Below are 18741 nucleotides of genomic sequence, written 5' to 3' on the forward strand. Positions count from 1 at the left end.
TATATCAAGTTTCATTAAGATCCGATCACCCATTCTGAGATAAACATACCTCAATTTTCACGATTTTCCCTCCTTCCAGCCCCCAGATGGTCGAATCGGGTAAAAACTGTTATCAAGTCAATTTGTGCAGGTCCCTGACACGCCTACCAATTTTCATAGTTCTAGAACGTCCAGAAGCACCGAACTCGCCAAAGCACTTGAAATCCCCCCAACTCCCCCAAAGAGAGTGGATTCGAGCCAGTTGTGTCAATCACATACCTAGAACTTTTGATTATTCTTCCCACCAAGTTTCATCCTGATCTCTCCACTCTAAGCGTTTTCCATGATTTCCTTTTCCCCCTTCCAACCCCCCCCCCCCAATGTCATCGGATCCGGTCAGAATTTAAAACAAGAGCTCTGAGACATAAGGTAATTCTAAATATCAGATTTCATTAAGATCCGATTACCTGTTCGTAAGATAAAAAAGGCCTCATTTTTTCTAATTTTTCCAAATTAACCGTCCTTCCACTCCCCCCCCCCCCCAGATGTTTGAATTGGGGAAGCGAATATTTCTAATTTAATCTGGTCCGGTCCCTGATACGTCTACCAACTTTTAGTGATCGCTATATTGATCACGTATCTAGTTTCGGATCTTCTTCATGTAAAAACTAGGGTGGTCCGGCATTCGAGCCCAGGATTCGAACTCTGGCACTCTAAGCGAGAATCATACCACTTGGCCAGCTAGCCACACTTAAGAGGACAATCATTTTTTTATTGGCAAATAAATTTTTTCTCAACTATCTCGTTCGCTTGCCCCCCCCTCCCGTATGGTAGAATCGGGGAAGCGACTACTTATAATTTAATCTAGTCTGGCCCCTGATAAGCCTGCCAACTTTCATCGTACTAGCTTATCTGGAAGTGCCCAAACTTGCAAAACCGATACTGACAGACAGCCAGACCGACGGACAGAAATTGTGATCGCTATATTTCACTTGGTAAATACCAAGCGCCATAAAAAGGCTGGCGGAGAAACATGAAACCATGTGCACCCATAAGGGGGGGCAGACGCTGCCCCTGACTTATTTTTTTATATTTTTGTTTTGAGATTTGAATTATACAACATTGGAAGTGCCAATTTGACCAGGTAGCCCCCCCCCCCCCCCGAAAAAAAAATCAGCTTATGGGAACCCATTGACAAAACAGGCCTGTGGATAGACAGAAGTGCAAAAACTTACAATAAGTAAAAAACTAACACGCTCTAATGTCTATTTAAAAGTAGTATACAGTATATCAGTAAAAAAAAATAATAATAATAAATGAACATTCAATATTTGACAGCAGGTGCTGAAAGTGTTCACCGTGAATCTGATGCACAAAATAGCATGCCTGAAACTTCACACCTAACGCTTATTCGTTTGGCGTTAAGACGTCTTCATTTGTGTATAAAATTTCATGGTAAATACACTTTTAACTTCTTCTACAAACAATCGAATGTTCAAATATTTATAGTCATGAAAGGTCATGTGTATGGGTGGCTCGGGGCTCACCCCCTCACCAATACCCTTAGATTTTCTTGAATTTTCGGGGTACTTCTCACTCAAATTACCAAATAAATTTGTTAATTTTGAAGACCACACTACCTTTCCACGACAATAAATCAGAGTTCAAATAAGGGTAAATCCTCTTACTAGACAGCGATAATAACATTCATAAAATATACTGGGTACTCCGATCACATGTACAGTGAATGTCATCAGCAGAAATACTGAAAAGCATTTCTGCTATTTTTTAGCATTTCTGCTGATGACGGTCAGTGCACATGTGATCGAAATATCCAGTATATTTTATGAATGTTATTATCACTGTCTAATAAAGGGGTTTATCCCTATCCAAAATGTTATTTAATAAACATATTTTTCATTATGGCTCCTTCGCGGAATTTTTATCCCCCCCCCAAAAAAAAACAAAAATGTCACTCGGTCTTACGTGCCTGTGTAAATGACAATTTGTGTTCACCCTTTTTAATTGATGACGTTAGTAATTTACTTTTTTCTCAGCATACGTACCTTTGTATTTACACATCGCCTCTTTCATCTAGACTACAGGGTAACAATAAAGCTATATTCCGTATCTTAAAGCCCATGAGAGGCAATTGCCATCTACAGCTAGAAGCTACATCAAATTCATCCCCAATAAGAAGAGGAAACAACATGCATCAGAAAGCTATTCTGGGTGTGATGCTTTTTGCGTTCTTCAAATTATAGTAAAAGTTCTGCGAAAACAGTTTAAATTAGCCTTATAAGCTTAAGACTGGATGTTGTGGCCACAACAACAGCTGCAATGCAGTAAAGAGCGAACCACAAACCATAGTGTCTCTAATTTAAAAAAAAAAAAACATTAAACAAAAAGAAACTGTCTAGCGAGAAAAATTTTACGTTTGATGCTGGTTCGAGAATGGTAAGTATTATCTCGATTCACCTCAATAATAAAATTATATTGCAAAGAAAAATTTATAGGGAAGAAATTGAAGCCCTCAAAAACAGCCTCGGATTAAAATGAAAAATGAGTCATCATGGTCAAAAACCCTTTAATGAAGGTTTCGAAACCCCATGTTAAAACACCGAGAGAATCAGATTTTAAGCCATGTAGGTCTATCACTGATGCGTCTGTTGTTCTAAATTTCGAACTTCAGCACTTCGAACCTGCTAGGCTGTTGCTTATACCACAGAGAAACGAAGAGTTAACTTGTGAGAAATCTTGTGACTCAAAACTTTTTGCCCTTTTTATTTGCTCAAAATGTCAAATATAAAAAAATAATCGTGCTTTCCACCCTTTCTACTGGCCAAGACCTGAAATAGTAACAACTGATGTATACACAAATGGTAAGAAAAGAGACTTTTTTTTCTTATATGTACTTCAGGAAAAATAGGATTGGTCCAAAAAAAGTGTTGTAAATGACAATGTGATTTAAGCACACTTTTTAGCACAGACTTAATCTGCATTTTCTCCGTGTTTAAACTCTCCATAGAGGGACATTGAGGAGAAGATTCTTTGATAAGAATATGGACTCTATCAGGCTTTTAACAATCATCCCAAATTAAATATCACACCATGGGACTGTGTCGTATTGCCCCATAATCTAACGTATTTAGGCTGCTGAAAAGTGGGGGATTTCAATAACTATTCAAAGGATGGCTAATCCAGAATTATTCCTCGTCCACTGTCATACAAGATTCGACATTGGTAAATGATAACCTGAGATATTTCTGTTCTACTTATGAATGAAACAGAATGATTGACCATGAGTTTTCTGAAACCAGGGGATACAATAGGACGACAAGGGACCTGCCAATGGCTCTTGGATTAGGAATCCTTGCATCCATGTATAAAGATATGTTGCCAGCACGTGATACTTGCGACCTATTCCCAGAAAACTAGTCATAACAAATTTCTTGTTTATGCAGCTTTATCATTGACATAAGATCTGCCCTCATATAAAACTCCCTGTGCTAGAAAAAGGGAAAGAAATTCTATTCATTAATATTGTTTCGAGTTCCCTCAATAGTTTTCACAAATTCCTTTACTACTGACCAGGTTTTTTCCCAGCAGAGAGGTTTAAATATAAGCAAATAGCCCTGATTATTGACTATGTCGTATTCAAGACATTTACTCTGCCTAAATTGTTTAGCGTGACCTTAGTTTCTAAGTTCAATAGCAGCGAACGCTCAACGTATTTTTAACCCCATTTTCAATTGCTTTGGCTGACTAGCTTGTATCACGAAAGAAACTCATTTTGCCCTACAAAAGATCGCTTTGTTAACACATTAAAAAACTTGAGAAAATGTTGAAAATACGAATTAGCTAGTCTGCCTGAACTGCGAATTTATGCTCGTTAGTTTTTTGTGCTTCACACGCTAGACCATCATCAAAATCGATTTGTGGTTTTTCAAAAAACCTCTAAACCTAGTTCATTTATCTTTAATAAAATAACAGAGAAACGGAGTTTTCTTTTTAAACGAATAATTAATTTAAAGTCAATTTCTTCTCTTAATGAGACATGCTAACTTCAAGAATTTGGGAAGATAGCAACGGGCACATTTACCCGGGTCAAGGCATTTGGGTCCCTGCTCCATCCGAGCCGTATAGATTTTATCCGTTTGTTCAAGTTTTCCATATAATTTCCCATTTCTGCCAGTTTTTTGAATCTGTCCCAATGCTCTAAAGTCACCCTTCTCCCCAGTGAATTCTTACTAATGTGTATGTGCCGTAAAACTAAACTTTAGCTCTTGTAGGGCGGAAAAGATGTAATTGAGATGAATGACATACATCATTCAGATTTGAATTTATTTCGATATGCTTAGGTAATTTTTTTTTTTTTTTTTTTTTTTTTTTTTTTTTTTTTTTTTTTTTTTTTTTTTTTTTTTTTTTTACTAGCTGAAAAGATGCATCAAGCCAGCATGTAAATACTAATGTGTTTAAATTCTGATATTTAAGGTAAAAAAGAGAACTTCTTTAATGAAACCATGTTTATATAAATAAATGAGTAATAGCTGCCCCCTTCATTTGTCAGAAATCTCCTGCAATAAAATCGTTGCTGAGTATCAAACAGTTCGTGGAAGCGACCTGTAAGTAAGGAGGGACTTGGCTCAATAGGAACCAAAACTCCAAGGATAGGAGTCTTAACAACAATAGGTCAAACAGCTCGTTGTAACGAACTGTAGTAAGGAGCGACCCGACTCAATGGTAAACTAAACTCTAAAAAATGGAATTTTCATACTAAAGTTTTGTCAAATTTAATCTTAACTATCAAAAGTTAAGAGCCTGAGAAAACTTGCCTTATTTTGGAAAATTGGGGGAGGTTTTTTACTGTTTTAAAAAGTAGGGTTGAGAGAAAGAGTCAAGCTTCAGCGTAAGTAGGGGTGCGTTGAGGAGGGAAAAGCCCCTTTCATATACGGAGTAATTTCTGTTCGATTTAAATTTAATGTCGCTTTTTACTTTCAGTTAAAAAAAAACCTTTTTTTTATTTCATACATTAAAAGAATCGAATTTTGATGCTTATTCATAATGTGGGAAGTTCACCGAATTTAAAGGTACCCATCCAAAGCTACGAGCCTGAGAAAATTTGCCCAATGTTTGAGAAAGGGGGTAAACACACCCGGAAATCCAAGCTATCTTAATGAAAGTAACTTCAACAGATTCAGCATACCAGAGAACCTTGATGTAGAGGTTTCAAGCTTCAATGTACAAAAATGTGGAATTTTGTATTTTTTGCCAGAAGAAAAATGATGGATGCGTGTTTATTTGTTTTTATGGCAAGTGGTATTTAGCAAGTGACATATAGCACTCGCAGTTTCTGTCGGTCCCGGTTTTTCTAATCCGGGTACTTCCAGATAAGCTAGGACGATGAAAGTCGGTAGGTGTATCAAGGACCAGACCAGATTAAATTAGAAATAGTTTCTTCCCCGATTCAACTATCTGGGGGGGAGTGGAGGGACGGTTAATTCAGAAAAATTAGAAAAAATTAGGTATTTTTAACTAACGAACGGGTGATGGTACCTTAATGAAATAAACGCTTAGAGAGTATCTGAAACGCTTAGATAGGAGAGATCGGGATGAAAATTGGTGGTAAAAATAAGCACAAGTTCTAGATAAGTGACTGAAATAACTGGACTGGATCCACTCTCTTTAGGGGAGTTTAGGGGGGGTGGATTTTCAGTGCTTTGGAAAGTTCGGTGCTTCTGAACGTGATAGGACTATGGAAATTAGTAGGCGTGTCAGGGACCGGCAGAAATTGACTCGATAACAGTCGTTTCCCCAATTCGACCATCTGGGGGGGGGGGCTGGAGGTATGAGAAATCGTAAAAATTGAGGTATCTTTATCTTGCGAATGGGTGATCAGATCTTAATGAAACTTAATATATAGAAAGATCTTATGTCTCATATCCCCCATTGTCAATTTGAATCGGATCTGAGGACATAGGGAGTGGAGGGGAAAAACAGAAATCTTGGAAAACAGAAATCTTTGAAAATGCTTAGAGTGTAGAAATCAGGATGAAACTTGACGGGAAGAATAAGCACAAATTCTAGATACGTGATTGACATAAATGGACTGGATCCGCTCTCTTTGGGGGAGTTGGGGGGTTTTCTAGTACTTTGGCGAGTTCGGCGATTCTGGATGTGCTAGGCCAATGAAAATTGGTAGACGTGTTAAAGACCTACACAAATTGACTTGATAACAGTCGTATCCCGATTCAACCATCTGGGGGGCTGAAGGGAGAGGAAAACTTGAAAAAATAGGTATTTTTAACTTACAAATGGGTGATCATATCTTAATGAAATTAAATATTTTGAAGGATCTCGTGTCTCAGAGCTCTTATTTTGAATCCCGGCTGTATCCAGTGATACTAGGGGGAATCGGAGGGGGAAACAGGAAATCTTGGAAAACACTTAGAGTGGAGAGTGCCAATTATTTAGAGTAGAATATTTAGAGTGCCAATTGTGTTTTTTTATTAAATACAAAATGTCCCTCAACATGCCCTGGGAGTTATAAGTTACACTCTAAGTAACTCCTAAACTATTGCAGATACACCCTTTCGACGACCTGGTTGCCCATAGTTCCTTTTCATTTTGTTCAATATCCCACTCGGTATCCCCTGAAAGTTTTAATTTAGTATACTTAGCCTTTCCGTAGATATCACTGATACGCTCTTTTGACAACCTCGGATATACAAATCGTCTTTTGATTTAGTTAAACATACTCTTGAAAGTCCAACGTAAACCCTTTGCTTTTCCTAGGGTATTGCACACGTGCCTTTTTCACAGCCTAGATATACATAATGTCTTTGTATTTAGTTTCTAGTCCCCATCAATTTTTCAACTTAATGCGCAATTCCTTTACTGAGATATTGTATCTGTGCCCTTTTGACGACCTGGATGCACTTCAAATCTTTCGATTTAATTCAATAGCTGTGGTAGTAGCAGCCGTATCTTTAGTATTTGTAATAATAGTAGTAGTCATAGCAGTAGAAGTAGCAGTAACACTCACAATCACAACCATAGTAATACCTGTAATCGCAGTCACAGTCACAAGTAGTTGCATTCGTACGTAGTTGCTACCGCAAGTAGTCACAATCGCGAGTATTCGCATTGACAAAGTATAAGCAGTTTTAAGCAGTTGCAGTCGCAAGTAGTCGGAGTCCTAGGTAATCACACACGCAGCTGCAACTAGTGACAGTCACAGTTGTAAGCAGTAGCAGTCATCGGAGGACGTCCTTGGTCTACCTAAACTTTGAACCGACGGAAAATAAACGCAAAAATACGAAAACTTTCTGCAAACTTGAGATCAAAATGCGACTCTCTTCAATCCTTTTCACTGTGTTAACTTTTTGCTTTTCACCCCTCCCCTCACCAGCCAAAAAAAGAGTCAATATGAAATTTATGATCTAGTCTTTACTTTTGTCTATCCTTGCTCGGTCTATTATACCATACTTGAGTGAGTGGAGTGCGCAGACCAACAGAAGCTGTTTATTTAGACGTGTTGGAATAGTAAATTGTTTCGCAAGTGAAGGAGATTGGACATGAAGATAAGCAGTTAGGTTAAAGGAAGGTTAAATCTATTGATGTTAGTTAACTTAATTAAATCAACTGGTTAAATGCTAACATTTTGACTGTAGTAAATAATAAACAGGGTGTAAAATCCAGCCCGTCAACATGACAAACTAATCATGAATATAAGTTGCGGAGCGGAGAAATGTGTCAACCTTACAGATCAGGTGATTTACATGATAATTAATGAACGGTGCACGAAAAATCGTGAAATTTTCGGGAAGTGGATATCTGCATTTGACTCACTCCTCCCAATTAAATGCCTGTCTACTCGTATGATGTTTAATTTGGTTCCTATTTTTCTATTTCGGTGGTTTTCTACTGACCATCGAGACCCCCCTCCCCTGTGACCGGAACCGTCAATCGCCAAGAATGGGCCTGGGAACGAATTTTTTTCCCTTCGATTTTGTATAGCAACAACAGAGTATTAATATTCATAAATGTGACAGATTAAAGCAGTGGCTCCGGAATTTTAAAAGCAAAAAAACTACCTATAGCATTCCTCTGGCTCTATTCTGCAAAATATACTTTTGCCTGAACACTTTTTTGATTTTATATTGTAACTCGCTAAAAAAATAACCAAAAACGAATCATTATGAAAATTGTAAATTAAAAAATAAATATAAAGAAAACCAATTAGACTAAAAGACAGACACTTTAGCATTAACAAAAAATAAAGAAGGTAAGCAACCCCCCATTATCCCCTTTGAAACTTCAAACAGTATTCAAACAGCCACTTCGATACTCAGGTCTTGGAATCTGTTTTACCCCCCTCCCTCCTTGGTGAGTCTGCCTGAGATAAGAGGGTAAATACAGATAAAATTTGATTAACTGATCACGTTACATGTCAGTTATTATTTTGTTCTTGTCTACGATCATCCCTGATACCATCATACCTGTACTGATCCCATCCCCCAGAAAAAAACACAAACAATTCTACACAAAATATGAGACTTTGTGTTTTTGAAGGAAGGGGCTTAGAGCCTCCATTCCATGGCTCTTAGACATGTTCACTTTAAGGTGTTATTTTCATCAAGATCCCACACCTTTTTGAGATGTTATCCCTGTTTTTGAGTGCGTGATCAGTAACTTGCGAAATTATGTAAATTTATTCATGGTAATAAATTTTGATAGCTGCATTTAAAATCGATAAATTGTAATATACATATTTGGAATCACCAAAAGCAGATTCTTTCGACGCATATATGTTTTTTCAAGAATTCCAGGTTTGTTAAAGTTTCGGGTTCTTTTGACTCTTTACTTACCGTGTGTTCACTCTTTGCTTAACGTGAGTGATTGGATGTGGCTCTTAAATTAAGAGAGTTAGGCAACCCCTTTTCAGATACGCACACAAAAATTTCATCCGGGTATAGGGCCGAGGGAATCGAGGTACTTTTCAAAAGCCCTAATAAGTGAACAAAATGGAAAATGCAGGTACTTATGTGGAAAATTTTAGAAATCTTTGAAAAACCCCGGTACACCCCTACCCCTACTTTCTATAATGCCCCAACAAGGTAAAACACTTATGCACGGATGCGTGCGTATGGTCTAAAGGCAGAGTTGTATGGGATGAAATTGTGCAAAACACTGTAATAGGGAAACATCCATATGAGCAAAATATATGTTTTATGTTGTCATCGCTAATAAACTAAAAAGATCTGTAGTTTCATTGGTAAAATTATAGCAAACCATATAACTGGCTTTCGTATAAAGTGAATATATCAATCGATGCCTTTTTTATGCTATTTACAAATATAATAATCGCTTCTAAATAGTTCTGACACTAATTAATTAAAAAAAAATAGGTTTCGACTCTAAATAGAATATTTAGAGACCAGATACATCAAACGAATTTATCCTATGGCCCATCCCCAAATAAAATCTCTTTTTGGTATATTACTTTCCAAGGGGCCATGGGACCTTCCAAGGGGCCATGGGACCTACAGCTTGTAAGTTTTAAACTATCAGGAACAAAGAAAATATTTAATTCAGAGCTCTCTAACACTCTGTTCTTCTCTGGATATACAAATTATATACAGATGAACAATAGAAACAAAACCATCTGAATAATTTCCAGAATACCGACTAAGGGATTTTGTGATTTTGCTTATTGCCTGCAATATGCAATATGCAATATTTCATATTGCATATACCCTGGGGATGATTCTGAGGAAATTATTAAGCCAATTAGGCACAATTCAGCATTGAATATTATCCGGCAATTTTTATCAGAATTGAGACTGCTTTGCAGCCCTCCAGGGACGTGGCCTTCCCCCTCCCGTTGAAATTCAAAAACGTTCAGGATCTTTTAGATATTTCTTACTTAAATTCTCGAAGAAAATTGGGAAAATTAAATTCTCGAAAAAAAATAAAGAAGACACTCAAGAAGTCTGATTAATGTAAGAGGTAAAACAATTGCTTTCATAGCGACAAATATAAATGACGAATGACAGCATGCATTAGACTTGCTTAATTTGGGCTATATATTTGCATATTAGGGTGGTGAGGGTAAAGTTACGTTAGGTTACTTTACCCCCTCCTTTCCCCATTGTGTGCAAATATAAAGCCCAAATTATATTATTATAAAAACTAAAGTATTATATTCTTATCATGTTTTGGTATATTTCATTATGATTAACCTAATTTCATGTTTCGAGTGTGTTCTGGATTGTATGGGAGTAACGGAAATTTAATCATAAAAATTCTACGTGCGTACCCGTCATCACTCCACAGCCCCTAAAATTTTCAAGATTAAAATTATACTCTCGTTAGAGCTGTATCAGGCTGGTAGTATTTAATCCCCCAAACTCAGAAATTAACGGATCACCTCAAAAGAAAAATAATCCTATCCCGCACCGATTGCAAGCTGCAAATGCGATAGAACAGTTACCAACATCAGTAAAAACTTACCACTAATCATTCATACACAGTCACGCTTTTACGGCACCAAACAGTCTACCGCTTCACTACCACAGGTTACACACTCACGACCCGCTCTCGATCAGGCCCAATCAGGCAATCCAGGCTTGCTCGACTCTGCAAGCTAACTAAAACTCAAACTAGACTTAAATGCCGACAGTCTGAGAGAAGACAACAGCGTGGCGAAACACCGAGAACCTGGCCGCATCGTGAGGCAATTAGATGCTCGAAGTTTCTTAGAATCCTTGAAAGACATAACACCGGTGTTAAATCCCTGTATGCTTTATTAGCTACTTGACGATAAATTGAAGAAAAAAAGATATAAAGCATATATTTTAATATTTGTATTGCCTTTGCCAAAACTTGTGCCAATTTTCACCAAGTAGCAACAAAGGCATATACAGTCTAGACACGAGAAAGACATCAATCACCATTAGAACTTTTTGTTTCATTTTTCTCACTGTAAACAATCGATTCAACTTTGTATATTTTTTTACGAAACCAATCTGTCCTCAAGATACAATTTAATTTCTGTTTTATTAACAAAAGAGTTTCTTCCTTTTCCGTACTGGCTACAGTACATTATCGGTTGCAAAAACTTACGATTAATGCTAGTTAGAAACAAGAGCTAAGAGCTCATATGGCACTTGTGACGAGGCAAGAAGAGCTAAGAGCCAAGAACTCATATGATAAGAGCTCTAGCAAAATTCTAAGAATCAATAGATTGATTTAAAAGGAAAAACAGAGGCTTAATGCCGGTCAGGATTTAAAATAAGAGCTCCGAGTCACGATATCCTTCTGAATATCAAAATTCATTAAGATCCGATCACCCACTCGTAAGTTATAAATACTTCATTTTTTCTATTTTTTCTCTCCCATTAGCCCCCAACATGGTCGAATCTGGGAAACGACATTATCAAGTTAAATTTGCAGCTCCCTGACACGCCTACCAATTTTCATCGTCCTGTCACGTCCAGAAGCACCAAACTCGCCAAATCACTGAACCCCTCCCCCAAACTCCTCCAAAGAGAGCAAATCCAGTACGGTTACGTCAATCACGTATCAAGGACATTTGCTCATTCTATCCACGAAGCTTATCCCGATTCCTCCACTCCAAGTGTTTTCCAAGATTTCCCCCTCCAACTCCCCCCAATGTCAAAAGATCTGGTCGGGATCTGAAATAAAAGCTCTGATTGCTTCTAAATATCAAATTTCATTAAGATCTGATCACCTATTTGTAAGATAAAAATACTCCAATTATCGAGTTTTCCCAGAATTCCGGTTTCCCCCTCCAACTCCCCAGAATGTCACAGGATCTGGTCGGAATTTGAAATTAGAGCTTTAAAGCACAAGATTCTTCTAAATATCAAATTTCATTAAGATCTTGTCACACTTTCGTAAGTTACAAATACCCCATTTTTCCAAATTACTCCCCCCCCCCACTCCACCAAAGAGAGCAGATCCGGTCCGGTTATGTCAGTCACGTATCTTAGACAGATTTTTATTCTTCCCAACCAGTTTCATCTGGATCTCTCCACTTTAAGTATTTTCTAAGATTTCCGGTCCCCCTCCCCCAACTGCCCCCTCAATGACGCTGGATCTGGTTGAGATTTAAAATAAGAGATCTGAGTTACGAGGTTCTTTTAAATGTGAAGTTCCATGAAGATCCGATCTCTCCTTCGTAAGTTAAAAATACGTCATTTTTTCTAATTTTTCAGAATCAACCCCCCCCCCCCCAAATAGACCGGATCCGTTCCAATTATGTAAATCACGTATCTAAGACTTCTGTATATTTTTCCCATCAAGTTTCATCCCGCTCCCACCAATCTAAGCGTCTTCCATGATTTTAGGTTCCCCCACCCCAAACTCCCCCAATGTCACCGAATCCGGTCGGGATTTAAAAAAAGAGATTTAAGACATGATATCCTTCTAAATATCAAATGGCATTGAGATCCGATCACCCGTACGTAAATTAAAAATACCTCATTTTTTTCATTTTTTTCAAAATTAACCCCCCCCCCACCTACCCCAAAGAGAGCGGATCCATTCTGATTATGTCAATCATGTATCTAGGACTTGTGCTTATTTTTCCCACCAAGTTTCATCCCGATCCCTCCACTCAAAGTGTTTTCCAAGATTTTAGGTTTCCCCTCCCAACTCCTCCCCCCCCCCCAATGTCACCAAATCCGGTCGGAATTTAAATTAACAGCTCTGAGACACGATATCCTTCCAAACATCAAATTTTATTAAGATCTGATCAACCGTTCGTAAGTTAAAAAACTTCATTTTTTCCATTTTTTCCGAATTAACGGGCCCCCCACTCCCCCCAGATGGTCAAATTTAATCTGGTTTGGTCCCTGATATGTCTGCCAAATTTCATCGTCCTAGCTTACCTGGAAGTGCCTAAAGTAGCAAAACCGGGACCGACAGACAGACAGACCGACAGAATTTGCGATTGCTATATGTCACTTGGTTAATACCAAGGGCCATAAATACCAGTTCCACTGAGGACTAGACCATCCCATCTTCCAGTTTTGTATAGTAGATGGGATGAAATATATACTTAGGGATATTTGTTGTCTTTATTTATTGTACCAGAACTGGTTAACCCAGTGAGTTTTCACTTTACAAACATATTCTGTATAACAAAAATAATAATAAAAGAAAAACATTTAAAGCTGAATGAAAAATGTGAAAACCAAAATTTTAACAAAAAATGTACATCATGATTCCATTTTCAAGGTTGTAACAATGAAATTTCGAAAAATCACAACCCCAAGCTTTGAAATATTAACTGTGGATAAGTAAAATAAAATATTAAATGGAATTTATAACCCGTTGAAAATAAATGAAGAACTGAGCATAATTTTAAAAAGAGGGAGAGATAGAAAATGGTAATTAAATCAAATCAAAATTAATGATATAGTACAAGCACTACAATCAAGAAGTTTGTGGTAAAGAACTGCAAGTACCGAGTGACTTGGTCTAATAGTAACCAAAACCCTAAAAATAGAATTTTGATAACAATATATGCATTAAAACAATGTGCTTTTATGCTGATTTTAGGTATATAGATTTCATTAAGTTTCAATGTTGCCCGTCAAAAGTTACGAGCCTGAGAAAATTAGCCTGACTTTTGAAGAATGGTGGAAACGTCCCCCAAATTCAAGGGACCTAATCAAAAATTGTACTTATAGGTTCAGAGTATCCTAAAACTCTGCTGTAGAGTTTTCAATATCCCATCTCCATAAATGTGGAATTCTGTCCTTTTTTTGCCAGAAGAAAGATCGCTGATGCATGTTTATTTGCTTTTTCTTTTCTTTTTTTTTTCTCTGTTCTTCCCACGGGTGATTGTATTAAACCAACAGTCCTAGAAGGTTGGGAAACGACTCAATTGAATGGAAACTAAAAATTCTAGTGCCCTTCTTAAGTGACCAGAAAATCAGAGTGCAACTTACCCTTATCCACACCCAGTTTTCCCAAAATTCGTCTGATCAAAATTTTCAGATAGCTATTTTGTTTCATATAGTTGAAAAGCACAATAACTATGTCTTTGGGGATGACATGACCCTTCAGAGCCCCCGGAGGAAGGGCTACAAGCTATGAAATGTGTTCATTTTTTATATATAGTATTTTTTATTGGTAGGCTAAGCATCCCGACATTTTTCAGGTGAGGATGTTATGGGGATAGATTTTCTGCAGGGATAATTGTTTATTGAGATGAAGATGTCCGGGGATGAACTTTCCAGGGAAAATTTTACACTGGGGAATTTGCCAGAATTCAGATACGAAACTTGTTTTATTTGTCTTACTTTCTCGTTGGCAGCCCCATCTTCTATCGGAGATACTCTGGGGGAATTGTCTGGGGAAAATTTTCAGCGAAGTTGGTATTCCCTGGATTATCTTTACGTGGGGGATATTTCTCACGGGAGAAATTCTTCTTCGGGGCATTATCACCAGGGGGAATTCTCCATGGCAAAATTTTCCACGGGGAGAAACTTTCCATTGGGAGGTGGGGATATTTCTGGGAAAAATATTCCGCACATGGGGATTCCGTCATGACCTATAAAAAGGGATAAAATTAAGTAAGAAAATTGTCTTTTTTTAAATGAAAGTATGCTAAGGAGTATTTTTTCAGGCGGAATCATAAGCAAGAGGTTTTCTAGAGGGGATTCAGAACAGGCCGGGGGTAAGTTCATGGGGAAAGATTTTACGTGGAAGTAAGTTTCATTGTTGGAATTATTTGTGGGGAGAATTTCCATGGAAGGGGATGAATTTCCTGCAACTATCTGAAAAAAAATCAGAAATTAAACAAAAGCAAACAAGCTTTTTCTACAGAAAGATAGGAGCAACATTAAAACTAAATAATGAACAGAAATTATTCCACATATGAGGGGGGAATCCCCACTTCAATAGTCCACTCTTTACGCTAAAGTTCTCCTTTTTATCCCAATTTTTTTAAGAACAATTGCTGAAACACAGAAGCCGTTTAAATATAATCAGGACTTTTTTTAAAAGTACTAAAAAACTATAAGGTGAAAAGAGGTACATCGAGGAGGGGGTAGTCCCTCTCATATACGGAATATCTTTTGTTCGTTTTAATGTTACTCCTTACTTTCAGTAAAAAAAAAACTTACTTTTTTTTATCTAATTACACAAGAAAAGGCAGCACAATTACTGTTTTAAAACGGAACACCATGGGTGTCCATTAATACCTTTATTCATAAACTTTCATGCACCTGCCGAAGTTAGCATAAGGGCCTGTAATGCCGTGTCTCCGAGTGGCCCAAGAACTACTTGCCCAAGGTCGGAGGCCAAGCACATTCTTTGCATACATTTTATCAAACAGAAAAGAAAAAAAAACAACAATTATAACGCGCTGATCCACACAAAGGTTCCAAGGCCTGTAAAAGAACAAGTAAATAAACATAATTTTTCAGCAAAAACTCATAAAAAGAAAATGAAAACAAGTTTATAAAACCGAAACAAAAATAGAGAATTTGAGGGATGGAGAGAGAGAGAAAGAGAGAGAGAGAGAGAGAGAGAGAGGAAAGGAGGAAAATAGGGAGAGAGTTGCAGAGAGGGGAAAATTTCAGCAACTTAAACGAACTTCTTCTGATTACTAACTAAAAATTTTGAGTAGAAACGTTTTTAGTGTTAAGTAATAAACGGGGGAAAATGATAAATTAAAATTTCCCAACTGTCCCTGAGCGCCAAGATAGGTATAGAGGAAAATTTGGGGGGGGGGATTAAATTAATCTCCGATCCCCCTTGATTATCGGGAATATTGCTGAACTAAACCTGCAATATGAATGCTGGTTTGTGATAGCACCCATCTTACTCCAGACTTTTTATTAAGCTTGGTTTGTGTAGCATAAACGGTTACATTTCAGTGCTCCAACAAGTACTCCAAATTTTTACTTAAGTATCAAGTATTAAGTACTCATTGTTTTTTTACTTAAATATCAAGCAATAAGTACTTTCCAAATTCTTACTTAAGTATCAAATATCAAGTACTTGCCAAAATTGTACTTAAGTATTACTTTAAGTACTACTTCAAGTATTTTTTCTATATATATATATATATATATATATACATATATATATATATATATATATATATATATATATATATATATATATATATATATATATATATATATATATATATATATATATATATATATATATATATATATATATATATATATATATATATATATATATATATATATATATATATATATATATTTCTGATATAAAGCCAATGCTACCTTTTTTTAAAGTCATTCTGAAGGCTTCTTAGCCCCTTCCCTTGCCTATAAAATGTCCCCTGTCAATCCTCTCTTGGAAATATTAATCAAGAACCAGAGTTTTCTTTTATCATTTTTAACGTTTCCCTTGTTCGGCTGGTACACAACCAATGAAGTCCAACAAAATAATCTTAACCAATTTTCAACACAATGGCTTGAAAGGAAAAGACTATCAAAACAATTAAGTGCAGTCAAAAACTCCTGATTGGATCAGACATATCACATGACAGGATTAACACAGTGCACGTAGAGTTGAAATTCTGGTGATTAGTGTTCGATCAAATCTGGCACGTTTGAAAAAATACAGGGTTACTCTGAAACATGTGAGAATGATGAAAAAATATTGAAGGTATTGTTTTCCATTGTTTGGCTGGTACACACGCAACGAAGTCCAAAAAATAATCTGAACCAATTTTCAACGCAACGGCTTGAAAGCAAAAGAGTTTCAAAACAATTAAGTGCAGTCAAAAAACTCCTGATTTGATCAGACAGTTCACATGACAGGATTATCACAGTGCACGTAGAGTTGAACTTCGGGTGATTAGTGTTCAGTCAAATCTGGCACGTTTGAAAAAATACAAGGTTATTCTGAAACATGTCGGAATGGTGGAAAAAATATTGAAAATAGAAAAATAAACTTTGGATTGACTTTAAAACAGATAAAAGGTAATAAAGTAGTTCATTATCTGATTCAATAAGTAAAAACCGTAGCAACAAAAAAACTCGAATTTAAAAGTAAGGAGCCAAGTAAGTCAGTTGCAGACTTTTTTAATAAGAGAAATCAAAGCTCAATAATCGAAAATCAATTGATGACATGTCTGGCCCTGGGCACCTTTACAAGGAAACTGCCTCAAGTTTTCAAGTTAACTTTCAGACACTCTATGAAAATGTATGGCATCTATATCCTTTGGCTGGTTTTCACTCAAGCAAGCCGCAAACTGTGTAGTCAATTCAGATGGTCAGTAAAACTCCCTAAAAATATATATTATTAAATCACGGGCCTGCAGCAAGCCCACTGATTCAGACGCATTCCATATGGCTGGTCAAACTGCAGAATGCATGAATGATCAATGAATGATCTTTATTATACGTAAAAGTATAAAAAAACACAAAGTACGGAGTATTATAAATAAACAAAAACGATAAACAGGAAGAAAAAAAATTCAAACTAACAAAAGACAAAGTGGACTAATTAACCAGTATCAATATGGAAAAAAGGCTGCAGAGGGTCATAAACGTGAAAAAAGTAGATAGTCTTTTTAGATAAATCATCGCTGGAAGACCGAATCCAAGAAGGCACATCTATTAAACCAAATCGAGCAATTATTTTTCTGTTTCGGTGCCATTTAGGAAGCCGGAGGAGGAATTTGCAATATCTGAAATAAGCCGCACGTAGAGTATGGGAATTTTTCTTACGAAACAGATGAGCCATGCCTGATAAAAATAAACGCACAGGGGCACAATAAGCGTTATAAATCATGCACAAACCGTTGCGGTTGTAACGGCTTTTGTTTGGGGATATTTTTCCGTCAGCAACGCGTAGATTTTTCACGGCTTGATTCACTAGGGATGAAAAGGCAGTGGAAAGTGTTGGACCGAAACACAGACCAAGCCAACTAACTAAAGAAGAACATGGCAGAATTGCAGTCCCAGCAACAAATGGAGCGACCGCATAAGGGCTATTAAAACAAATAAACTCGCATTTAGACGCAATAACTGATAGTCCAATCTTATATAGTTCATTGGTTAATATAGTAAAATTGGAAAGCAATCTACGGTGAGTCCAGGCAACAAGAAGAACGTCGTCTGCATATGCAACAGAAGACAGACCAATATATATATAGCAACCTATCTATTTCTAGCAGCAGTTTTCACACCATGAAGTGGCAAAAACCATGAGACTAAGTGGAAAATCTTCTGAGAAAAAAGGAATAAAACAAGAGCTAAGAGCTCATATGGCACTTGTGATGAGGTCGGAAGAGCCGAGAGCTCATATGGCATGAGCTCTAGCAAAATTATAAGAATCAATAGATTAATTTAAAAGAAAAATCTGAGGCTTAATGTTGTCGGCATTTAAAATAAGAGCTCTGAGACACAAAATCCTTTTAAATATCAAAATTCATTAAAATCCGATCACCCACTCGCAAGCTAAAAATACCTCAATTTTCTAATTTCTCCTCTTCCTTCAGCCTCCCCAGATGGTTAAATCGGGGAAATCAACTTTATCAAGTCAATTTGTGCAGGTCCCTGACATGCCTACCAATTTTAGTGTCCTAGCACGTCCAGAAGTACTGAACTCGCCAAAGCACCGGACCCCCCAACTACCCCAAAGAGAGAGGATCCAGTTCGGTTTCATCAATCACGTATCTATGACATTTTCTTATTCTACCCACCAAGTTTCATCCCGATCTCTCCACTTTAAGCG

The 18741-nt window shown here is 36.9% G+C and overlaps 1 protein-coding gene across 7 annotated transcripts in view; it reads right to left on the reverse strand.

Annotated features, from left to right (window-relative positions):
- LOC136031439 (A disintegrin and metalloproteinase with thrombospondin motifs 9-like) overlaps positions 1 to 10650 on the reverse strand; it is a 364806-nt gene extending 354156 nt beyond the window's left edge. For all 7 annotated transcript variants that reach the window (XR_010618512.1, XM_065711064.1, XM_065711037.1 and 4 more), the window contains exon 1: positions 10495 to 10650. Coding sequence is in view for 1 of the 7 variants with exons in the window: in XM_065711064.1 (XP_065567136.1) it covers positions 10495 to 10504 (10 nt within the window). In the remaining 6 variants the exon portion in view is untranslated. The remainder of the gene's footprint in view (positions 1 to 10494) is intronic.
- Between the last annotated feature and the right edge of the window lie 8091 nt (positions 10651 to 18741).

The sequence above is a fragment of the Artemia franciscana genome, chromosome 1 (genome assembly GCF_032884065.1).
Source record: "Artemia franciscana chromosome 1, ASM3288406v1, whole genome shotgun sequence".
Taxonomy (NCBI): domain Eukaryota; kingdom Metazoa; phylum Arthropoda; class Branchiopoda; order Anostraca; family Artemiidae; genus Artemia; species Artemia franciscana.